We start from the raw sequence: 26150 nt of genomic DNA, 5'->3' as shown, positions 1-26150 counted from the left end.
CCTGGGCCCGCAGCAGGCCCAGGACCGGTGCCAACACCTTGGTAAACACCCTGGGTGCCGAAGCGAGACCGAAAGGTAACGCCACAAACTGGTAGTGGTCCTCTGCGATAGCGAACCGAAGGTACCGCTGATGACCCTCGAAAATGGGGATGTGCAGGTACGCATCCTTCAGATCTATCGAAGCCAGGAATTCCCCTGGACTCAAGGAGGCCACTACCGAACGAAGAGACTCCATTCGAAACTTCCTAACACACACGAAGCGGTTCAGTGCTTTCAGGTCCAGAATAGGACGCACTTTGCCCTCCTTCCTGGGCACAGTGAACAGATTCGAATAGAACCCCCGAAACCTGTCCCGATGAGGCACCGGGACAATCACCCCCTGAGCAAGCAGGTCCTGCACCGCTTGATGCAGGTCCTGCAGACGCCCCGGAAGCAGATGGAGATTAGAGGGAAAGAATCTGTCCGCCGGCCTGGAAAGGAATTCGATCTTGTAACCTGATCGAACGATTTCCTGGACCCACCTGTCCGAAATCCGGAGCAGCCAAGGCTGGAGGAAACCGCGCAAACGTCCCCCCCACCCCTGAAACGGGTGAGGGCGCCCCTTCAGGCAGAGGCGGATTGTCCCGCCGAGCCGGCGTTGCCGGTCTTCTGCTTACCCGCCCAGGGTTTCTTCTGGTTGCCCTGGGCCTTGAAGGGCTTGCCCTTGGATTGGTTCCGAAAGGCACGAAAGGACACCTGAGTGGATCTAGGCGCAGAACCCCGCTAGCCTCGGAAAGACTTGTTCTTCGGGTTCTGGGGCAGCACCGTGACGCCTTTCACCAGGGTATCCAACGCCTCGCCAAAAAGGCGAGAGCCAGCATAGGGAAAATCAGCAACAGTTTTCCGCGAGGACTGGTCGGCCGACCAGCTCTTCAGCCATATCAGTCACCGGTTAAGTACCGCGACACTCGAGAGGCGAGCCACCAAGGGGGCCTCATTCAGGGCTGCATCACACAGATACATGACTTCTTGGTGGATCTGGTCCACCATTTCCAGTCGTGCAGGCGGCACATCATCAGACACTAGGTTGCTTCTAAGCATCTTAATCCAATCAGCCACCGCCTGAGCCACCATAACGGACGCGAAAACGGGTTTGAGCAACGAACTCGCCACCGTATAGGAATGGCGGGCTAGAGACTCCAACCGCCGGTCCGTGGGATCCCGGAAAACCGGGGTATCCTCAGTAGGAACCAAGGTAGCCTTGTTCAGCACGGCCACAGTATGATCTACCTGTGGAGGCACACACCATCGCGATTCCGTAGCCGGCGCAAAAGGATAAAGCAATTTGAACCGACTAGGTACCAGGAATGGACGTTTTAACGTGCGCCACATTTCATTAACAGTGTAATGAAATTCAGCAGGACAGTGAAAAACCTGCACAGACTTGCGGGCCCTGTGCGTCCCAAAAGAGGACACAACGCCCGGAGGACTGGGCTCGTCCTCCAAATGTAAAGTTTCCTTAACAGAAACAATTAACTCATCCATGGTCGCCAGTTCTTCAGGTGACCCTGGGGAGGATGTATCAACACCCTCCACCTCAGCCTCCCCCTCAAACCCCGGGGGGTCTAAGGATGAGCGGGACCCTGAAAAGGGCACGCTCGCAGCAGCAGCAGCCATATCCCCATCTGAATCAGAAGAGAGAGACAGCCTGGGCCGTTTTCTTGCAGCCCGTTCAGACATCAGCATTTCCATATTTGCCACTAAAGCCGCAACTACAGCAGCCAGATCAGGTCACAGCGTGGCCACAGGAGAACTGGGGCCCCCCACTAAAGCTGGAGGAAACTTGCTTTCCTGAGAATCCATGGCTCCAGATAATAAAAAACGACAGTGCAAAAAAGTAGTGTACTGTCCCCTTAAATAGCGCTGCGAGTGCGCAGCCCACCGCTACTGTCACAGCTATGAAGACCCCCAAAAGGAGAAAGAAACTGAGCCAGAAGCAGTATGCAGAAGAAGACCGAGAGATAAACTGCAGAGCCCGCAGATCGTTGCTACCTGTGTCCTTGCTGCCTGAGAGGAAAAGGAAATGCTGCTGGAGGGGGCTGGCTATAAGCCAGACCCCAGGGAAAATGGCTGCCCCATAGGGATGCATAGGAGGCTACGCCAAGATGGCCGCCGACATGCGGCCGAACCGATCGTTCTACCGCCCACAAAAAATGGCGGCGGATGGCGCCAAAATGACCTGTATACTCGCTCCAGAGGGGCCATACACGTGTGCACAGTAAAACATGGCGGACCGCGCGAAGTTTACCCCCGCAGCGGTCGCCGCACAACACACAAGTCTGTACCCCCAAACATGCACCTAAGGGGACAGGGACCCCCGGCAAACATACAGATCTGCACAAAAGCGAACCCCGCAGGGATCGCACAGGGAGTCACACAGGCACAGACATGGGGGACACACAGCAACACAGACTGCCACCCCAGGCAGAGGCCCCACACAGAAAGTCCTTACCTGTACCCGATGGCGTGGGGAGCCTCCATGCACGGATAAACCTCTGTCCTCATCTGACAGGGAGTGCCGTGAGACAGGGACATGACGCTGCAGCACCGCAGACGAGTCCTGTGAGGTAGCCACCTCACGGCTGCATCCCTGGGTCGTTCGTAATGCCAGGGCGAACCATAACTGAACGCTCGATGGCGGCTGGGGGTCTATTTGACCCTCTGTGCCCTGGAGAACCAGGGCGGCCAGTCTGAATCCCAGCACCGCATGATCCATCTTCATCCGAAGAATAAACTAACACTAAAGCTGACAAAATAAACAGCTAGTAAAGTGAGAGAAAAAACTGACATTTTTAAAAGAAAATCAAATAAAAAATTTAGGAAGGCTGAGACTGAAGCCCCAGCACAAGGTAGCCTGACTATTCCTGACGCTAGGCAAATTAAAACGGAGTTGGGAGTGGTGATGCAGGGGGGGTATTGACCAGATGGGACAGCCCCCGTGGGTGCGTATATGCTAATGCCTTTTGTCTTTGGACTAAGTCTATATGCCTAGCTATTCCTACGGATAGGAAGACAATACCCATCAGTGAGGACTTAAAAGAGGCGGCGACTGTCGGAGGACGCAAGAGAAACCAAAATTCCTATCTCAAAAAATTAGCATATTTCATCCGACCAATAAAAAAAAACGGAATTTTTGTAAAATCTTACCTGTAAAATTCCTTTCTCTGAGTCCTCCGACAGTCGCCGCCTCTTCATATTCGTCACATATGGGGTATTAGACTTTGCTCCGAAGGAGTAGCTAGGCAACAGAATATGTTAACAATAAAGCTTTTAACATATCCCACCCTCAAGGGGTGGTCCCCTCAGTCAATACCCTCCTACTTCCTGCAACCATATCTCAGTTTTAGTGGAATAGCAGTAGAGTATACAATCAAACCCCAAAAGAGGGGCGGGGGCGGCGACTGTCGGAGGACTCAGAGAAAGGAATTTTACAGGTAAGATTTTACAAAAAATCCGTTTTCTCTTGCGTCCTCCGACAGTCGCCGCCTCTTCATATTCGTCACATATGGGGACGTCCCAAAGCAGTGCAAACATGAGGGGTGGGAAACGCATCCGCGCCGAAAGGCAACGCAGTCTCCGCATCAAAGAAGGAACCTTACCAAAGGTAGGAAACCAGCTGGGCAACAGCAAAAAACAAGTGCTCAACAGGAGCAACAACCCAGGAAAAGACAAAAAACCAGGGGATACAAAACTTATCCCAACAGCCAGGAGTCCCCAACAAGGGACCCTAGGGAACAGCCGCACTTAGAACCTTGCGGCCAAAGGAAGCATCCGCCGATGCCTGAACATCTACTTTGTAGAATTTTGTGAAAGTGTGCACGGTCGACCAAGTCGCCGCCTTACACACCTGGGCTACAGAAGCCCCATGATGACAGGCCCAAGACGTACTCAGAGATCTAGTAGAGTGCGCCTTCACAGGCACAGGGGGAACCTTCCCCTGCAAAGCATAGGCCTGTTCAATGGTCTGCCTGATCCATTTGGCGATGGTAGAGGCCGAAGCCGCCATGCCCTTCCGAGGACCCTCTGGAAGAACAAACAAGGAGTCCGTCTTTCGAAAAGACTCAGTCGATTTAAGGTAAACCCTAATCGCCCGAACAACATCCAGAGAGTGTAATCTCACCTCCTTTGGATGTTTAGGCTTCGTGCACAACAAAGGCAAGACAATATCCTCATTAAGATGGAATTCCGAAACTCGTTTCGGAAGAAAAGAAGGATTAGGTCGCAAGACCACCTTATCCAAATGAATAACCAGGTACGGAGACTTGCAGGACAAAGCCGCCAGCTCCGACACTCTGCGAGCCGAAGTGATCGCCACCAAAAAGGCGACCTTTTTGGACAACATAGACAACGAGATCTCCCTGATCTGTTCAAAAGGAGCACGTTGTAACACAGATAGAACGAGATTCAAGTCCCAAGGGGGCAGAGGATCCCGCCTCGGGGGAACCAGATGCCGCACACCCTGAACAAAGGTGCCAACCAATGGGTTGGAAGCCACGGGACGTTGAAACAGAACGGCCAGAGCAGACACCTGACCCATTATCGTAGCCAGCGCCAAACGCTGATCAACACCCGTTTGAAGGAAAGACAGCACACGGGACACCGAGTACGTGCGGGGTGAAAACCCCCTGGACTCACACCAGGCAAAATAGGCCTTCCAAGTACGGTAATAAACCTTCCCCGAGGAAGACTTCCTCGCGTTGATTAAAGTATGAACGACCTCCGGAGAGAGACCCCTCTCCTTCAGGACCTCGGTCTCAACAGCCAGGCCGTCAAAGCCAGCGACTGTAAAGCAGGATGGTATATCGGTCCTTGAGACAGTAGATCGTCTCGAAGAGGCAGACGCCACGGGGCGTCGACCGCCAGATTCACGAGGTCTGCGTACCAGGACCGGCGAGGCCAGTCCGGTGCCACAAGAATCACCGTGTTGCGTTCCGAATGTAACCTGCGAAGGAACCTGGACAGCAACTGAATCGGTGGAAACGCGTACATCAGCCTGTACTGATGCCACGGGGCCACTAACGCGTCCGACGCGTCTGCCCGAGGGTCGCGCGTCCTTGCCACGAACCTCATCACCTTGTTGTTGAGACGAGACGCGAACAGGTCCACATCTGGAAGACCCCACTTCGCGCACAACATCTGGAAGACAGCCGGATGGAGAGACCATTCCCCCTGATCCAGGGTCTGGCGACTCAGATAGTCTGCCTGCCAGTTCTCCACACCCGGAATGTGAACCGCCGTTATCGCCGGGACATGAGTCTCGGCCCAAGACAGAATGTCGGCCACTTCTCGAGCCGCTCGGGCACTCCTGGTGCCCCCTTGGTGGTTGATGTAGGCCACCGCCGTGGCATTGTCCGTCTGCACCCGAACCAGGCAACCCTGCAGCCGGTCCGTCCAGCGATGAAGACAGAGACTTATCGCACGCAATTCCAGAATGTTGATCGGAAGGGAAGACTCCCCCTCCGACCAAGTCCCCTGAGCGGACAGAACGCCCAGAACACCACCCCAGCCCGACAGGCTGGCATCCGTGGTGATCACCGTCCACGAGATCGGACGAAACGACTTGCCCCCGGACACCAACGGGGACTGGAGCCACCACAGAAGGTCTTCCCTGGTGCGAAGACTCAACGAGATTTGAAGATCCAGAGATTGAGGTCGCCCGTCCCACCTGGACAGGATCTCCGCTTGGAGACCCCGCGTGTGAAACTGGGCGAAAGGAATCGCCTCGAAGGCCGAGACCATCAATCCCAGACATCTCATACACGTCCGCAGAGACGAGTTCGGAACGTCCCTGAGGGACCTGACTTCCTCCCGGAGAGTCCTGAGTTTGTCTTCCGGCAGGAAGACCTTCGCCTGCACCGAGTCCAGTATCATTCCCAGATAGGGGAGACGAACCGACGGACTCAGTGTCGACTTTGGAAAATTTATCGTCCAACCAAACTCCTGCAGAGTTTGCATCGTGACAGACAGGTCCTCCTCCAGACCCTGGCTGGTCGCAGACCGAACCAGAATGTCGTCCAGATACCCCAGGACAGAAACGCCCTGGGCCCTCAATAATGCCAGAACCGGTGCAAGCACCTTGGTGAAGACCCGCGGAGCCGAGGCGAGACCAAAAGGCAACGCCACGAACTGGTAGTGATCCCCCGCAATGGCAAATCGAAGGTACCTCTGATGACCCTCGAATATGGGGATGTGAAGGTACGCATCCTTCAAATCGATGGAGGCCATGAATTCCCCCGGAACCAGGGCAGCCACCACCGACCGCAGGGATTCCATGCGGAACTTGCGAACCCGCACAGAGCGGTTCAGAGCCTTCAAGTCCAGAATCGGACGAACCTTGCCCTCCTTTCTGGGCACGGTGAACAGATTGGAATAAAACCCCCGAAACCTGTCCCGATGAGGCACCGGAACCACCACTCCCTGAGCCCTCAGGTCCCGCACCGCCAGGTGCAGGTCCCGCAAGCGCTCTGGAGACAGCTGAAGATTTGAGGGAAAAAATCTGCTCTCCGGCCGAGAGAGAAACTCGATCTTGTAACCAGATCGAACGATTTCCAGAACCCATCTGTCCCGCACACGGGCCAACCAGGGCTGAAGAAAACCGAGCAAGCGTCCCCCCACCCCAAAACTGGGTGAGGGCGCCCCTTCAGGCCGAACTGTTATGGGCTGCAGGTCCGGATTGGCCGGACTTCTGTTTACCAGACCAGGGCTTCTTCTGAGAGCCTTGACCTTTGAACGGTTTGCCCTTGTAGTGCGGCCGAAAGGCACGAAAGGACCCCTGAGGGGGCCGAAAATTAGCATGCTTCTTCCCAGAAGCCCCCTTAGCCTTGGGGAAATGGGGCAAGAGAGTGCTCTTACCCCCGGTGATCCCCTTAATCAACACATCCAGGGACTCCCCAAAAAGGCGAGACCCATCATAAGGCAGATTGGCTAAGGTCTTACGTGAAGATTGGTCCACCGACCAACATTTTAACCAAACCAGGCGACGAGACAACACCGCCACGCTGTGCACACGTGCAGCCAACGGAATCATGTCCAGGTCCGCATCACACAGATACATGACACCCTGGTGGATCTGATCCACCATATCCAGGGTCACCGGCGAGGCCGAATCGGCCACTAGGACGCGCCTAAGCATCTGCGTCCAACTTGCGATCGCCTGGGCCGCCATGAGAGAAGCAAACAGAGCCTTAAGCATAGAACCCGTAACAGAATAAGTATGACGGGCAAGAGACTCCAGTCTCCTATCCGTGGCATCACGGAAAACAGGGGAACCCTCTGCAGGAATCGCAGTGGCTTTGTTCAAAACCGCAATTGCATGATCCACTGGTGGAGGCACACACCACCTTTCATCAGTGGCAGGCGAAAAAGGATAACGCAGCTTGAATTTACTTGGTACCGCAAAAGGTTTGCGCAGATCGCGCCATTGATCCTTAACAGCGCGCTGAAAATCAGCATTGCAGGGAAAAACCTGCGGCGTCCTGCGTTTCCTCTGCGTCCCATAAGCCGCCAAGGCAGCGGGGGGACACACTTGGTCCTGCAAACGCAGCGTTTGCTTAATGGAAGCAATCAACTCATCCATGATTGCAAGCTCTTCAGGCGAGCCAGGGGGAGAATTATCAACCCCCTCAACTTCAGCCTCCACCTCAGACCCCACTAGATCAAGAGAGGAGCGGGACCCCGATAAGGAGGCCCCTGCCATAACAGCCCCATCACCTTCACCCTCAGAATCAGAGGAAAGAGCAACTCTGGGCCTTTTAGTAGATTGAGCAGCCACCAGCATTTGCACCTGAGCAGCAAGGCCAGCCACAATAGTGGCTAAATCCCCCTCTGGGGGGGAAACAGCGGTCCCCTGGCTTTCCACCAATACTGTAGGAAATTTGCCCCCCTGAGAATCCATTGCCCCTGTAATGCCAGACAACCAAGGGTTAACTGCCCCTTTTAAGCAAGCGCGGCAAGCGCAGCCCACCGCACCACACTCAAGCACAATGAGACCCCCACAGGGAATATGCAAACTGAACACAGGCAATGGATAGCAAGAACAGAAGGATAAAACCTGAGGAGACCCTCGCCGCTGCTGCTGCCTCGATCGGTGTTCCTGGAAAGAGGAAGTGATGCTGCCAGGGCGCTCTATGTAAGCCTATGGAGGCTACAAGAAAATGGCCGCCATGCATGTAAACCATGCGGCCGGAGCGGGTGTAGGCAAAATGGCGTCGTTTGGCGCCGAAACCGCCGCTCCACAGTGCATTAAAACACACATTACATGCCAATATCAGAATACATGTCAGATCGCCGCAGCGATCGCTGTATATGCCCAAACATGCCAAAAAAACATGCCCCACAGCACACAGCTTCTCACACTGACCAGTCTGACACACACAGTGTCATACAGCTCCCCCCCCCCCCTTGCAGCCCACAGCATGCAGCCGAGAGATAGGGAGACAAGCAGTGTGAATAGAGGCAGGTTACACAGTCCCAGACTGACACCCCCCCAGACAGACAGGTCCCCACATAAATACACTTACCTCACATGGCGTGGGGGACCCGCACAGGCGAACAAGCCGCTGCACATGAGGCAGGGAGAGTCGCAAGTCAAGACGCACAAAATGGGGGTTAAGAAACCGCACAGCGTCCAGTGAGGTAGCCACCTCACCAATCATCCCTGCACCGAACAGGGATGGGTCGTTCACTATGCCAGGAGCGTTACCTGGCTGAACGCTCGATGGCAGACTGGGAAGCCACTGACCCACGACCTGCGACCAGGGGGATCAGCCCGAGACCCAGTCCGCATGATCCTCTTCATCCGAAGAACTAACTAACGCTGACAAAATAACAGCTAAATAAAGGTAGAGAGAAAAACTCAAACAAAATATTAAAAAGAAGAAAGAGTCTGGGACAGAAAGTCCCAGCACAGAGAGAGCCAGCCACTCCTGACAAGCTAGACATTAAAACTGAGATATGGTTGCAGGAAGTAGGAGGGTATTGACTGAGGGGACCACTCCTTGAGGGTGGGATATGTTAAAAGCTTTATTGTTAACATATTCTGTTGCCTAGCTACTCCTTCGGAGCAAAGTCTAATACCCCATATGTGACGAATATGAAGAGGCGGCGACTGTCGGAGGACGTAAGAGAAAAGTGTTTTTTAATACAAAAAAAGTCAACCTTCAAATAATTATGTTCAGTTATGCACTCAATACTTGGTCGGGAATCCTTTTGCAGAAATGACTGCTTCAATGCGGCGTGGCATGGGGGCAATCAGCCTGTGGCACTGCTGAGGTGTTATGGAGGCCCAGGATGCTTCGATAGCGGCCTTGAGCTCATCCAGAGTGTTGGGTCTTGCGTCTCTCAACTTTCTCTTCACAACATCCCACAGATTCTCTATGGGGTTCAGGTCAGGAGAGTTGGCAGGCCAATTGAGCACAGTAATACCATGGTCAGTAAACAATTTACCAGTGCTTTTGGCACTGTGAGCAGGTGCCAGGTCGTGCTGAAAAATGAAATCTTCATCTCCATAAAGCTTTTCAGCAGATGGAAGCATGAAGTGCTCCAAAATCTCCTGATAGCTAGCTGCATTGACCCTGCCCTTGATAAAACACAGTGGACCAACACCAGCAGCTGACATGGCACCCCAGACCATCACTGACTGTGGGTACTTGACACTGGACTTCAGGCATTTTGGCATTTCCCTCACCCCAGTCTTCCTCCAGACTCTGGCACCTTGATTTCCGAATGACATGCAAAATTTGCTTTCATCCGAAAAAAAAAAAACTTTGGACCACTGAGCAACAGTCCAGTGCTGCTTCTCTGTAGCCCAGGTCAGGCGGTTCTGCCGCTGTTTCTGGTTCAAAAGTGGCTTGACCTGGGGAATGCGGCACCTGTAGCCCATTTCCTGCACAAGCCTGTACACAGTGGCTCTAGATGTTTCTACTCCAGACTCAGTCCACTGCTTCCGCAGGTCCCCCAAGGTCTGGAATCGGTCCTTCTCCACAATCTTCCTCAGGGTCCGGTCACCTCTTCTCGTTGTGCAGCGTTTTCTGCCACACTTTTTCCTTCCCACAGACTTCCCACTGAGGTGCCTTGATACAGCACTCTGGGAACAGCCTATTCGTTCAGAAATTTCTTTCTGTGTCTTACCCTCTTGCTTGAGGGTGTCAATGATGGCCTTCTGGACAGCAGTCAGGTCGGCAGTCTTACCCATGATTGCGGTTTTGAGTAATGAACCAGGCTGGGAGTTTTTAAAAGCCTCAGGAATCTTTTGCAGGTGTTTGGAGTTAATTAGTTGATTCAGATGATTAGGTTAATAGCTCGTTTAGAGAACCTTTTCATGATCTGCTAATTTTTTGAGATAGGAATTTTGGTTTTTCATGAGCTGTATGCCAAAATCATCAATATTAAAACAATAAAAGGCTTGCACTACTACAGTTGTGTGTAATGAATCTAAAATATATGAAAGTCTAATGTTTATCAGTACATTACAGAAAATAATGAACTTTATCACAATATGCTAATTTTTTGAGAGGGACCTGTAGATCTCTACCATAGACCAGGTCCTCTAAACAGCAGCCTCCAAAACCTTGCGGCCAAAAGAAGCATCCGCAGATGCAAACACTTTATAAAAACTTTGTAACAGTGTGCACCGACGACCAGGTGGTCGCCTTGCAAACCTGTGTCACTGATGCATGATGGACGGAAAGCCCAGGAGGCACTAGGCGCCCTAATAGAGTACACCTTGACAGGGAAAGGAGGAACCTGACCTTTGATGGAATAGGCCCGAACCACCTTCTGTCTGATCCATCTGAAAATGGTCTCAGAGGAAGCGGACCACCCTTTGTGAGGTCCGTCCATGAGCACAAAAGAGTTTGACTTCCTAAGAGACTCCATAGCTGCCAGCTACACTCTAATTGCCCAGACCAGATCCAAGGCGTGCAAGGCAATTTCATTCGGATGTTTAGGCCTGGGACACAGGGAAGGCAACACATTATCTTTAGTCAAATGAAAGTCAGAGACCACCTTAGGAAGGAATAACAGACAGGGGCGAAGCACCACCTTATCCGTGTGAATCACCATTAGGTGGACAGGATAACGCTACCAGTTCCGACACCCTGTGCGCAGAGGTGAAAGCCACCAAAAAAATATCCCAGGTCTGCAACATAGCCCGCACTGAAGGAATCAAATGTCGGACACCCAGAAAAAAGGTACGCACCAGGGAGTGTGTGGCCAACTCTGCCACAGTCCAGACCCCCTGAGCACATGAGTGCTGAGGATGCCTTCCCAGCTGGACAGGCTGGAATCCGTGGCGACAACTGTCCAGTACAGGGGGGAGAAGGATTTTCCTTGTTGATGCGCCAGAGAATGGAGCCACCTCTAGAGACCGTGGATCCTTGTCCCATTTAACCAGAATCTCTTTTGCAGAGATAGATCCTTGGTGTGCTGGCAAATCTGTATGCATCTGTGAGCGATCCAGTGTCCAGCTGGTGATCTCTGCAGCACCCACAACTGATGTCCAGGAAGGTGTGTAATGGGAATATGAACTACCGTATTTATAGGCGTATAACACGCACTTTTTCCTCCTAAAAATGGAGGAAAGAGTAGCTTTGCGTGTTATACGCCGATATAAAAAGAAATGTCCAGAAAGCAGCGCCGAGAGGTAGAACGGGGCAGGCGGCGCCGAGGAGAAGGAAGGACGCGCTCTCATCGGAAGTCCCGGCACCTATGATTGACGTCGGCATAGAAGTGATGTGTATAGTGGTGCTGGCGAGGCTGCAATTATGGGCGCTGGTGAGGCTGCAATTATGGGCACTGGCGAGGCTGCAATTATGGGCACTGGCGAGGCTGCATGTATGGGCACTGGCGAGGCTGCATGTATGGGCACTGGCGAGGCTGCATGTATGGGCACTGGCGAGGCTGCATGTATAAGCACTGGCGAGGCTGCATGTATGGGCACTGGCGAGGCTGCATGTATGGGCACTGGCGAGGCTGCATGTATGGGCACTGCACTGGCGAGGCTGCATGTATGGGCACTGCACTGGCGAGGCTGCATGTATGGGCACTGCACTGGCGAGGCTGCATGTATGGGCACTGCACTGGCGAGGCTGCATTTAATTTAAAAAAAAATAAGCTGTTGATTTTAAATTTCAGCTTTTTTCTTGAAATTTCTGCCCTAATATTTAGGTGCGTGTTATATGCCGGTGCGTGTTATACGCCGATAAATATGGTATTCTCTTTTGCAGAGATCGTGTGTGGAACGGTACAAACAGACCGCCTCGAAGGCGGACACCATCAGGCCCAGCACCTGCATGCAAGCCCAGAGGAATGACCGTCTGCTGAACAGAAGCTGAATAGTCTCCTACAATGTCTGGAGTTCTTCCAGAGGAAGAAACACTCTGGCTGAGATCGAGTCCAGAGTCAGACCCAGAAAGTCCAGTTTTTGAGAACAGAAACAAAGCAGACTTCTGAAGGTTCAGAATCCAACCAAACTCCCTCAGAGTTAGCAGAGTAATCTCCAGATCAGAGCAGTCAGAGACTCCGCTCGCAGAAGATGATTTCCCAGGTACCCCAGTACCGCAATCCCCCCGCTGACTCAAACAAGGCCAGCACCGGGGCAAACACTTTGTGAAGATCCCAGGAGCAGAGGCGAGATCAAAAGATCAATGCCACAAACTGATACCGCTCCTCACCCACGGCAAAATGGAGGAAGCACTGATGACCAGCACATATTAGAATGTGCAGGGTAGGCGTCCTTGATGTCGATAGAAGCGAGAAGAAAACCCCCTGATGTAGGGAGGCTACTACCGTATGAATGGACTTCATGCGGTACTTCTGTACCTGCACAAAGCAGCTTAGTACCATGAGGTCCAGAATTGGACGTACCTTGCCTTCCTTCCTGAGACCTGTGAAGATGTTTGAGTAAAAACCCCAGAAAAAGTTCCGAAGTCGGGCCCGGAACAATCACCCCTTAAAGTAACAAGTCTTGCACTGCCCCAAATAGACCCTGTAAGCGATCTGGGGACAAGTGCAGGTTGGAAGGGAAGAACCTTTTCAGAGGATAAGACTGAACTCAATCTTGTAGCCTGACTGAATAACTTTGTGGACTCACTCGTCCTGTACCAGGGAGGTCCATGAATCCAGAAACCAGCAAAGACTTTCCCCCACCCCTGATACAGGTGAGGGGGCCCCTTCATGCAGAGGCAGCCTTGTCCACAGGTCAGGAAGAGCCCGCTCGTGTCTTGCCAGACCAGGTCCTCTTGGAACCTCCGGTGGAGGCCCTGACTTTTGATCCCTTGTCTTGAGACCCTGAGGGATGAAAAATCTCTCATGAGCCGAAGAGAATAGCCCACGTCTAAGACGGGGCTTCTTGCCCTTGGTAGCCAGTGGAAGAAGAGTACTTCTCCTACCTGTGAGACCCTTAACGATGTCATCCACGGAAGCTCCAAACAGGTGATACCCTACAAGGGGAAGATCAGATAAGACCAGCATTTCAGCCAAATAATAAGCAGAAGGACCACTGCTGATACAGATAGCCTAGAAATCAAAGGAGCCGCATCCAAAGAAGCATCACAGCTAAACTGTAGATCCTGGATCAACTGACCCTGCAAGACATGGGGAAGCGGTTCCCCTTCATGTCCCGGCATAAACACCAGGCAATAGTAAGATACCAGCCTAAGTGCCGAACCAGCCACAGCAAACATAGGAGGGCCAGAGCCTCCACCTTCCTATCAGCTGGATCTGTAAAGGCCAGGGACTCCTCAACCATAACGAAGGTAGCTTTAATCAGCCTGGAAACCGACGAGTCTGCTACAGGTGGGACTGTTCACCTTTTAAGCAATTAATGCTCATAAGGATACCGCAAGGCAAAAACACTTAGGAACCACTGTGTTTTGGACAACCCCACTGTTTTGGGACACTGTTGTCAAAGTAAGCGGAAAGGGGAACACACTCAATGCTTTGGAGAGCCTGTGGGTGCCGAAAGGGACCGGCACCTCAGACGCAGCATCAGCCGTAACCTCCATTTTTAAAATTTCACACACTGACAAACAGTGCATCCACCAGGGTCTTTTCATGCGTGGCTAGAGGAGCAGATGAATTATCCTCACTATCCGAGTACCCAGGGTGCATGGACGCAGACCCAGCAGGGTGACTCGCACCTGAAACAATTTCAGGATTTGATATAACAATCAGGGGAGGGCCACCCATGACGCAGATGCACAGGCAGGGTACCCTGACTCTGCCGCAGCGCTAAAAAGGGGCAGGTGCCCCACACAATAATGGTGGCAAGGCTGTTATCAAAAAATGAACCGACCCCACAGCGCCACCCCTTCCAAGGGACACGCCAAGCTGACCCACAGCCCAGCAGGCCGCAGCCTAAATTTTTGTGGAGGCCCAGCCGCAAGTGTACAGATCCCAGTCCCCACTATGCCTATGGGCAGTCCCAGACCCCTGGGACTGGCCATAGGCGTAGTCAAGCTTTTTCCTGCCTAGTGTCCTACTCCCAACGGTTAAGAAGAAACGAAAGAGAAATAATAATTTGCCTGGAGTTGGGCTTTAAGTGTTTTGTGACAGATGGTTTAAAAGCAAACACACACACACACCATAGGTTGAACTGGATTGACTGATGTCTTTTTTCAACCTCACAAACGAAATCACGTCTGGACCCAATCTTGCAAGTTTACCATGTGCTTGTAAATCTGTACATGTGTGTGCAGGATAATGTTCCTTGTTTTTTCAGGAAAAATTGGCCCTTCATTTGGTGGTTAATGGTAATAGATGCCTCCATTTTTTTTTTTATCCATTATGTGAGGAAAATTTCCCTATATATTGAAAAAGAGCCCAAACATATTCTCCTTCTGAAGTTCAGGGTAACATCACATACTTGTAGTAGGGACAATGAACGTTAGTGAGCATTTTAACTTTTTTTTTTTTTTTTTAAATTTTACCTAAACATGCTGACCCCCCTAGACCGTTGACCTTGACCCTGTCCTAGATTAAAATAAGATAACAGGGAAGAGCGCTTCCCTGGTTTATTATACAAAAGTTGCATAGTCACTTACATCTTAGTAAGGATAAAAGCATCTGTCCAGTCGCGGCGGTTCCGAGGTGGAGTAGGAGGGTCCACAAAGTCCTGAGAGGCGTTTGATCCAGACAGCCAGGCCAGCTGACCGTGTGAGTCTGGGCGGGCGGAGGAATGCGGCCGTGTCGCGGGAACCGGAGGGCGTCTGACGTCAGCAATAGAGATAGCAAGATGGCGGAGTAGGCTTCATGAAGCGTTTCGGAGTCTGCGCCAAAACCCGGGCGGGGCATGCACCTGAAAAAGGAGTGCGCATGCCCCGTCGGGGTTTTGGCGCAGACTCCGAAACGCGTCGTGAGGCCTACTGCGCCATCTTGCTATCTCCCTTGCTTACGTCAGATGCCCTCCAGTTCCCGCAACACGGCCGCATTCCTCCGCCCACCCTGACACTCACGGTCAGCTGGCCTGGCTGTCTGGATCAAAGGCCACTAAGGACTTTGCGGACCCTCCTACTCCCCCTCGGAACCGCAGCGACTGGACAGATGCTTTTATCCTTACTAAGATGTAAGGGACTATGTAACTTTTGTATAATAAACCTCTACTTTGCACTCAGAGGTGCTCTTCCCTCTTTCTTATCCAATTTTAGAGCTGACTTCTCTCTTGCTGAATGAGCTGCGCACCCCCACCCCAGGTACAGGTCTCAATCCGCGGACCTCCTACAAAGACTGCCATTATATGCACATGGGACTATATATCCCCCCTGTGCTTCTCCCTCTCCGTGCATACAGTACTGCACCTTAAACCACTTGTTTTTATCCATTTATGTTGCTATATGAACACCTAAACCCCCAAGGGTCTGCATATCTGTCCTGTCCTGGATTAAAGCCTTGTACAAACAGGCCGAATGTCATTCGGCCTGTGTGTATGCCACCCTGTCCCGCGGAAGCCGGCCGGCTTCTGTCGGACGAGCATGCTGGAAAACTAGCAGCTGAATGAGGCCCTGGGTTTTGCAGCTGCCTCGGTGATGCAAATTGAAGACTGTGTGTTCTAAAAAGACTTAGAACTGGTTTGGATCAGGGCAAGACAAAAGGCTAGTTACAGTGGGACTCTAAAGTACATACAGCAAAAGAGGAATATGACACCCATCAGGAGTTTTCTGCGCCTCAAATAGCGAGGACTTAAAGTCCAAAATGAACTACAGAAGAGGGACAGGCAGAAGTTACTATAGAAAGTGTAATGCAGGGAGGTCTATAAATGATTGTCTAATGTTTGTCTCAATGGTTTAATACAAGTCCATCCTTTGATGCTAGCTGAAGTGCAAAATCCCAGATGAACTGGAGATTTAGACCTTAGGGATGTATTAACATTTAACTCAAAAAGTCTGTTTTCAACAAACTGTAGCAGTTACAAGTGCTGAGACAAACCATTTATCTCTGACAGGGGTGCTTACAATGATTAGCTTTTATGTAAAACATTTATAAAAAAAAAAAAAAAACGGTTGCTGTAAAAGCAGTGTGAGCTGGGGTTTGGCTTCAATTTGTTAGTGTATCTAAATCCACTAGTCCATCTAACACTCCTTTCCCCCCAGACTGACAATGCTGCTGTCCAAAGATGCCCCGTGAATGAGGGCACTGTAATACAGGGGGTGCGTTACTGTCCAGATCACCAGGTAAACACAGGGGAATAAAGCCTAAAAAAAAAGAAAACGAATGCAGTCACCACATTTAATGACTGGTAAGCTGCAATAAACTTTTGGTTTTGGGTTTTACCGCTTTAAGTTAATCACTGTTAAAGGGGTGCAGACCCTGCTGCTTTCTTAAGATCACAGAGTGCACCAGGTTCTTATAAACAGTTAGCCATTCCTTTTCCCGAATCAGAACACAATCAACCTGGTGAAACAGACAGCCATTTCGTCACAGCAACAAAAGGTAGGAATCTGACAAAACCTTTGATAAACAAAAGTGGAGATTTACCCTTTGTGTATTTATACTTTTGCAGCCAAACTGGGATAACACCTACTTTTTATTGATAACATGTTTCCATTCACATAGCATAACTTTATTTAAAAATGCTGCTTGACATTTTAGATGCATATTTCTGATCATTTCAGCAATGACAAAACGGCGCTTAGTTTACTTTATGAGGGGTAAACCAGATTTGTACACTCTGTCTTTAACCACTTAAGCCCCAGAAGATTTTACCCCCATTCCGACCAGGGGGTATTTTGCGATTCGGCACTGCGTGACTTTAACGGACAATTGCGCGGTCGTGCGACGCTGTACCTAAACGAATTTGGCGTCCTTTTTTTCCCACAAACAGTGCTTTCTTTTGGTGGTATTTGATCACCTGTGCGATTTTTTGATCACGCGCTATAAACAAAAAAAGAGCGTCAATTTTGCAAAAATAACAATATTTTTCACATTTTTTTATATGAAATTCCCCCAAAAAAAATGTAAAAATCAAAATTTTTTAACATTTTCGGCCAATTTGTTTTATGCTACCTATGTTTGGTAAAAAAAAAAAAAAAAAAAATCGCAAAAAGCGTATTTTGATTGGTTTGCGCAAAAGTTATCGCGTTTACTAACAAAGGGAAAGATTTTTGTCATTTTTGTTGTTTTTTTTTTAACGCGTAATGGCGGCGATCTGCGATTTTTTTTGCGGTACTGCGACATTGCGGCGGACAGATCGGACCCTTGACTGACATTTTTGACACTTTTGGGGTTACCAGTGACATTTCTACAGTAATGTAGTGCTATATATATGCACTGTTACTGTAAAAATACACTGGTAGTGAAGGGGTTAACTTTATTTGGGAGGGAGGGGCTGTGTGTGTCCCTAGGGGCGTGCTTTCTACTGTGATTGGCTGTGGCTTCAGCTGTAAGGACACTGATCAACGGATCTACATAGTAGATCCATGTGATCAGTGTCTTTGCAGCGAGGAGAATGACAGGCAGCTTGTTTACACAAGCTGCCTGACATTCTCCCTCTCCCCCGCCGATCGCCGAGTGGCCGGCGGACATCGGGTCCGCTGGTCACACGCGCGGGGGGGGGTCCGTCGCAAAAAGTGGCCCAGACGTAAGACAGCAAAATGCTCTAGTGGTAAAGTGGTTAAGGACATTGAAAGTGCAGCTAGGTCATTTTTAGGTGTATAAAGGTTGCCATACACTGTACAATCAGATTGTACAATCTGATTTACAAAAACTATAGAATAGGACAACCCAATCAATCCACTCACTCTGTATCCAATCAGGCAGGCTTTTGCACTACTTCAGAGGTGCCCTGTGGGCTGCATGTGGCCCCCAAGAATTTACCATGCTCCCTGAGTCCGTCTGAAGGGACGATGGGGAAGCCAGGCAAATGCTGTGAAAATGTAGTTGATGGGTAAAGGTGTGCTAATGTAATCCGAGAAATATAGCCATGGCTGAGGTAAGGCCTTGTTTTCAAAATCTAAGAACACTTGTACTTTTGTGCAACCGAGGTATATTAATGGTATGCTGGTACATAGGGGAGCTGGATTTTAGGGGAAAAAAAAGTGAATTCAGCCTTTAAAGCTGGCCATAGACAGTTAAAATCTCGACTGGTTTTGCAGGAACCAGCCAAGATTAGAACCGTGTATGAGCAGGCTGAATGCTGATCGATCAACTTAGGTACAACCAACCAGCCAGTCGGATTTCACATGCAAACATTGCGGCTAGTAATAATCAGTCCAACACAGACAAGCCGCTCAGGTGAGGTCGTAGATCAGATGCGAGTCGGATCCGCAGTCCAGGCAACACTCCAAGCAAAAGATAGTGACCACACTCCAATATGAATGAAAGCATTGAAGTTTTATTCATCACCACGAACATCATACATGTCTGACACACCACAGGACAGGTACATAGGTTGACGCGTTTCACGGCACTATGATCGCTTACTCCTAAACATACCAACCATGCCATGGTTATGAGTAAGCGATCATAGTGTCGTTAAACGCGTCAACCTATGTACCTGCCCTGTTGTGTCTCAGACATGTATGATGATCGTGGTGATGAATAAAACTTCAATGCTTTCATTCATATTGGAGTGCGGTCACTATCTTTTGCTTGGAGGCTAGTAATAATCGCTGTGTTCTCCCAGCGGGCACGACTACCCTCATGGAGAGAACACAATGGCTCCACGGGAGGGATTCCCCCATCAACACTGACCCGTATTTGCAGGAAAGAAAATCTTTGGCTGGTTTAACAAAGTGGTTAAGATTGCCACTGTATGTTTAATGAGAGGAAGCTCAGCCTGCTGTAAGCCTTTCTATTGGGACACACTTGTTCTGAACTCACTTGCTGTCTGCCATGACACTTTCTCCTAAGTTTAAAGCGGTAGTATCCCACTTTTTGACACTTTTACCTACAGGTAAGCCTATAATAAGGCTTACCTGTAGGTACAAATAATATCTCCTAAACCGGCATGGTTTAGGAGATATTTACAGTGCATGCAGCCGCTCACGCGAGCGACGCATGCGCTCTGAAGGTCCGGGGGGACCTTCAATCTATTTGCCGGGAGCTTGCCGGAAAATCACTCCCGCGCGCATGCGGCTCTGGCCAATCATCGCGCCGGAGCCGTCTCTTCCAGCCAATCACCGCGCTGGAGCCGCCGAACCCGGAAGAGACGGCGAGGGATCATGTCAGCACCCACAGCGATGTCCGGGGGTCCGTGTCGGGGCTTCGTTCTAAGGTAAGTTACACATAATGGGCTAGTATGCGATACTAGCTCATTATACCTTTGTCTTGCAGGTTTTTTTTTTTTTTTTGTTCTTTGGGTTTACAACCGCTTTAAAGGGCTAAAACGTAAAAAAAAAAAAAAAAAAAAAAAAAAAAAAAATTCAGGTACACAGTGTGAATAGGAACACAAAAATATTGGTAGGGGGTTCTCAAATTTGACTGTAATAATGGACCACCCCTTAAAATCTCAGAAGACCGGGGATGCCACCACCGGGGCACCTTTTTATATACCTGGTGGTCGTGCCCTAGGATACGCTCCTTTTGGAATAAGGTATTTCACCTCATCAGAAGGGTCACTTCACTTTCAATTGAACAAACCCCTCAAGCGGCATTTCTACACAGGTACAATCTCAGGGCTCCCAGGCATTCACTTTCCCTGGTTTTTTTTATACTCCTGGGCGCTAAACTCACCTTGGCCAGAGCCTGGAAAAGGCCTTCCGTACCTTATCAAGCTGTACCCAGGAAAGTCTCCTGGATCATGGCCCAGGAAAAGATGGTTGCGATCTTAAAGGATCGGGTACTCAAATTTGAGAGTGTCTGGGAGCCTTGGGCACTACATTTCAATATCACAATGTAGCATGAAATTGATTTTTCTCTTTCCCTGCTTGCTTTTTGACTCCCCCGGTGACTACCTCCTTTGACTTTCCCCTCTCCAAAAGCTATGTCTATTCCCACCCACTCTTCTTTTCCCCTTTCTCGTTGTGTCTGTATGTTGTGATGTATCTACCGATGACAGTGGACGATGTAGTTGGGTTGGCCTGCCGCTGTTGCCCCCTTCCATCTGCAAATTCTGGTTTTAACTCTGGAAGATGGACCCAGAGAGCCAGGGCAACTATTTCTGAGGAATGGTGGGATTCCCGGATATCAGTCTGGGAAATCCCCTCGACTGGACCCAGGAGGGGGTCTCCGGATGTTTCGCAACCTTTATGGTGCTCGGAGACCTCGGCCTGGCCAGGTATTTAGCAATCCCCAAATCCCTTTGGGGGGAGGGGGGGGTGGATAGTGGCAGGTCTTCTCCCATTTTCCTCCAAGTTTTCAACTGTTTGAGTATTATGTGGCGGGGAAGGTTGCTTGATAGCCTGAAAGTCACACCCAGTTGTCCCATCATACCTTTCACCTTGGTATAGGGCTGGGTTTTGATATCCTGCAGGATTTGTTTTATAGGTATGTTCTACTTTTGACTCATTTGCTGTTACCTGATTACAACTGCCACTGCAAACCTCTACTGGTTTGAGGTTCTATACACGTTTGATTGATCTTATGCATTGTATTGGGTGTGACAAAATAAAAACCTTTTGGATTGAAAAATCTCAGAAGAAACTTCATAGCCCATTCACATGTGCAGTTTCTGGCATTTTTCTTCATGGTTTTCTATGTCATCGTTTTCTAGGTCTCATGTTCACACCAGAATACCGTTTTTCTCCTTATTCCATAGCTGTGCGATTTTAAGTAACCTGTTTACCTAATATCGCACCCCAATACACAAATGCCTGTAAACGCGTACAAATGGACCGCACCTCTCACCCAAAAAACAATTAGGTCAGGGGAAACATGGAAGGAAAACTATGACTGACTGCCGCCACATTTTTACGTGCATTGTAGTGTGAATGGGCCCTAAGTGCCAAAACTGTGCAATATGAACAGGGTCAGAGTATGAAATAAGAAAAACGCACAAGAAGAAATGTAATTTACTATAAAAATAGGAGGAGAGATGGAAAAATAACTTACCTCTTCTACGGAGCATGGCAAAACTACTCGACTGAAAAAGAAAAAAAAAGAAAGGTTATCAGAAAGCAGGACTATTAAATATGCGTCAACAGTGAAAGTGAACAGCCTTGATTTTATTTTTTGTGGGGAAAGGGGAGTTGTTGTACATTAGTTTCCACTATGATATACATCATTTGAATAGAATTTGGTACATTTTTTGGACCATTAAGCTCCATTCACATTAGTGACTCTCTAAATTTGCACAATTTCCAGTGCAACTTTGGCGCAACTTTACAAAGGATCAAAGTGGTATAAAATAGTCGCACCAAAGTAGTGGAGGCACCTTTTCAAAGTCACACTAATTTAAACGGGTGCCATAGAAAAGAACAAGGTTCGATTTGTCATGCAACTTTGATGTCCAAAGTCACACGGCAAATCGCAGAAGTGTGAATGGAGCCTTAGTGTGACAAGGAAACATACACCTATACCTGCTTACCCTATAGCTTTCTGTGTCATCTGCCCATTGACTGAACAATGACCGAGCTTCCTTCCAAGACAGGCAATGTACCTTCCTCCCTCTACAATCATACCATGGTCCTCCATATACACTACTATTGATGATCTTCTGATAATGCTAGATGTCTGGTAGTCAAGCCAATCCACTGGCTACAATGCTTATTAGAAGATCAGGAATTTCTACATCACTGTCCACCTGCTTGTTCTGGGTGAAGGACTCATTACTGACGCTACAGAGGTCAGCAGTGGCAGCTCAGATCTTTCTGTCATCACAGGTGTCCTTGGAACACATGCTAGAAGCCTATTGATGTACTATGACCACATTGCAAATAGCTTTCTGAAATTCAGGAGAATAAAAGACACTAAGGGGATTATTTACTAAAGCCGGAGAGTGCAAAAATCAGACTCACTTCTGCAAAGAAATAAATTGCCTGTTCAACTAAGATTTGGCAATAAAATCAGGAACCCAATTGGTTTCTTTGCAGAAGCGAGACTAATTTTGCACTCTACAGCTTTAGTAAATAAACCCCTCAAGGACTTTGGATTAAAAAAGAAAATCCTATTCAAGTACGTATTTTTAACTCAGAAAAGGACCTTCTATGACTCTCAGCCTCCTCCAAATCCCTTGTTTTGGAGCTATGATCTGACTTCCTGTTAGAGGATGACTACATTCCTTCTCCATGGTCCCATTCTATGCAGGAATGTAGCCACCCTCTCTTACTCATTCCCCAGATGGACTATAACTATGGACTCTGGGATTTTTAGTGTGCATAGAGCACTGCACATGACCGCAACTACTGTGCACTGCTTGTTCCAAAAAAAAAACTGAAAAGGGGAAAAAGGAGAGGTTTGGGAGCTGGATCAGAGACTGCGTCCATCAATGAACGATAGAGAAAAATATTTTTGGAGATTAGGGATTTAATTTAGTATCACTTTAAGGCAAGATAACATAAAAATAATTCGACAGTTAACAAGATGCAGTATCTCACAAAAGTAAGTACACCCCTCACATTTTTGTAAATATTTTATTATATCTTTTCATGTGACAACACTGAAGAAATGACACTTTGCTACAATGTAAAGTAGTGAGCATACAGCTTGTATAAGAGCCGGTTCACATACAGGCGACCCGACTTGCCGGGGCGACCTGTGAAGTCGCGGTGCACAGCTTGCACCGCGACCTCGGAGAGACATGCACGGACTTCATATCATTGAAGTCAATGCAGGTCGCCCCAAAGTAGCACAGGACCTTTTTTCTAAGTTGGAGCGACTTGTGTCACTCCTATTAGAACGGGTCCTGTGCTAATCTATGGCAGGTGACCCACGGCGACTTGTCAGGCGACCAGGTCGCCTGACAAGTCGCCCCAGTGTGAACCGGCTCTAACAGTGTAAATTTGCTGAGCGCTCAAAATAACTCAACACAGCCATTAATGGCTAAACCGCTGGCAACAAAAGTGAGTACACCCCTAAGTGTGTTAAATTTGGCATTATCGCTCTCACTCTCTCATACAGGCGGTCCCCAGGTTACAAACATCTCACTTACAAACGACTCCTACTAACAAATGGAGAGAGACAACAGGAAGTGAGAAGAAATCTACCCCTAGGATGGGAAATTCACTCCTGTAAGAGTCCATGGGAAAAAGGGGTTTCCACTGAAGCTTTATCACAAATCCAAGTTTCCACAACAACCCAAAATTTTTAAAATCCAGTTGTCATAGTGACTGAAAGTGAGGTAAAATCTTCTCAACAGGGGCACAAACAGCAAAACAAATGGTATAGGGGTGTTTACCCTTACCTATGCGATCTAAAAAAAAAAAAAACATAAAAATTATTATTTTGGCTGGGCTACACTTAAAAAATTGACCTGTTCCGACTTAACAAACAAATTTGACCTAAGAACAAACCTACAGACTCTATCTTGTTTGTAACCCAGGGAAAGCCTGTACTAGTCACTGGAAGTTCAACATGGCAAAGAACACTCTGGGGCACTAAAAAAAAAAAAAAAATAATTGTTGCTCTACATAAAAATGGTCTAGGCTATAAGAAGATTGCAAAGCCCATGAAACTGAGCTGTAGCACAGTGGCCAAGACCATACAGCGGTTTAACAGAAAAGGTTCCACTAAGAATAGGCTTTGCCATGATTGACCAAAGAAGTTGGGTGCACGTGCACAGCGTCCTATGCAGAGGTTATCTTTAGGAAATAGACATATGGGTGCTGCCAGCATTGCTGCAGAGGTTGAATGGGTGGAGGGGTCAGCCTGTCAGTGCTCAGACCATACGCCGCACACTGCATCAATTTGGTCTGCATTGCTGTCATCCTAGAAGCAAGCCTCTTTGTAAGATCATGCACAAGAAAGCCCGCAAATAGTTTGCTGAAGACAAGCAGACTAAGGACATGGATTACTGGAACCATGTCCTGTGTCTGATAAGATGGTGTCAAGCGTGTGGTGGCAACCAGGTGAGGAGTACAAAGACAAGTGTGTCTTGCCTACAGTCAAGCCTGGTGGTCGGAGAGGCATGGTCTGGGGCTGCATGAGTGCTGCCGGCACTGGGGAACTACAGTTCATTGAGGGAACCATGAATGCCGACATGTACTGTGACATACTGAAGCAGAGCATGATCCCCTCCCTTCTGAGACTGGGCCGCAGGGCAGTATTTCAACACGATAACGACATGAAAAAAACCCAAACACACCTCCAAAGACGACCACTGCCTTGCTAAAGAAGCTTAGGGTAAAGGTGATGGACTGGCCAAGCATGTCTCCAGACCTAAACCCTATTGAGCATCTGTGGGGCATCCTCAAATGAAAGGTGGAGGAGCGCAAAGTCTCTAACATCCACCAGCTCCGTGATGTCTTCATGGAGGAGTGGAAGAGGTCTCCAATGGCAACCTGTGAAGCTCTGGTGAACTCCATGCCCAAGAGGGTTAAGGCAGTGCTGGAAAATAAGTGGCCACACAAAATATTGACACTTTGGCCCCAATCTGGACATTTCCACTTAGGGGTGTACTCACTTTTGTTGGTAGTGGTTTAAACATTGATGGCTGTGTGTTGAGTTATTTTGAGGGTATAGGAAATTTACACTGTTATACAAGCTGTACACTCACTACTTTACATTGTAGCAAAGTGTAATTTCTTTAGTGTTGTCAAATGAAAAGATATAATAAAATATTTACAAAAATATATGAGGGGTGTACTCACTTTTGTGAGATACTGTATGTGAACCCATGAACAAAAAATTGTAATGTGGTACTTGAATCTTCCCAAAAATGCAGTGTCCTTGTAACTTCAAGTAAATTCCCTTACTTTCCTTCGAAGATATGTTCTATAAACTACTTATTCCCATGCCCCCGATGTAATGAAGAGGAAGAGGTTTGTAGTCATAATCAGGAGAGCAGCCTTGTGACAACCTCCCTCCCTAGATAAGAGTGGAAGAAGTTAGTGTAGCCACCTGGTGACAGGAAGTATTTTAACTGCAGAATTACCAGGTTAGGTAAAAAAGGAAAGAAAGAACATTAAAACAAATGAAACCTTCAAATGTAGAGACTGGCTTGCGATAATCATTTTTTTGGTCTTGGGTTCAGTTACACTATAGGACAGCAGAACAAAAAACACTTTTTTTTTTGTGTCTGAGGTTTTCAAAGCATATCCTTCTATAGTATTTACTTGTGTCACTTTAAAGCACTAAGTGTCATTGCAGTCTGATACCTCCTTCCTCTGCCATCAGCATGAGTCACGATGATTTAAGTTTTGCTGACACCAAGAGAAAAAAAGGTGACAGGGGAGGGATCTCCAGCACACAACCTATGACTGGCAACCCCCGCTCTACTCCCAGATGCTGTGGGGGGGGGGGGGTCTCTCTTCCCTCCAATTAACTCTCTGAGTGTAACTCTCAGACAAGCAGTAAATTCTAGACTTCGAACAGATGTAAAGAAAAGACTGCAGATAAACAGATACAACATATGAAGGAGGATTTGTGTATCACCTGAGGCCAGTCACTTAAACCTCTTTATGACTGCGCTATAGCCGAATCACAACTGCAGCGCGGTCGCACATTGCTGGGAGGGCATCATATGGCATCCTCTCCTCTCTTCACGCGATGTCCTCCAAATTACACGGTGCGGGGAGAGTAGG

At 48.8% G+C, this 26150-nt stretch overlaps 1 protein-coding gene across 1 annotated transcript in view; it reads right to left on the bottom strand.

Moving 5' to 3' along the window:
- Positions 1-26150, bottom strand: part of PITPNB (phosphatidylinositol transfer protein beta) — a 150026-nt gene that overhangs the window by 87766 nt on the left and 36110 nt on the right. Inside the window, exon 2 of the mRNA XM_082275426.1 lies at positions 21523-21553. Coding sequence (XP_082131552.1) covers positions 21523-21553 — 31 coding nt within the window. The remainder of the gene's footprint in view (positions 1-21522; positions 21554-26150) is intronic.

The sequence above is a fragment of the Pelophylax lessonae genome, assembly GCF_965119305.1.
Source record: "Pelophylax lessonae genome assembly, chromosome: 1".
NCBI lineage: Eukaryota > Metazoa > Chordata > Amphibia > Anura > Ranidae > Pelophylax > Pelophylax lessonae.
The sequence above is the reverse complement of the archived record's forward strand: the minus strand, read 5'-3'. Positions and strand labels throughout refer to the sequence as shown.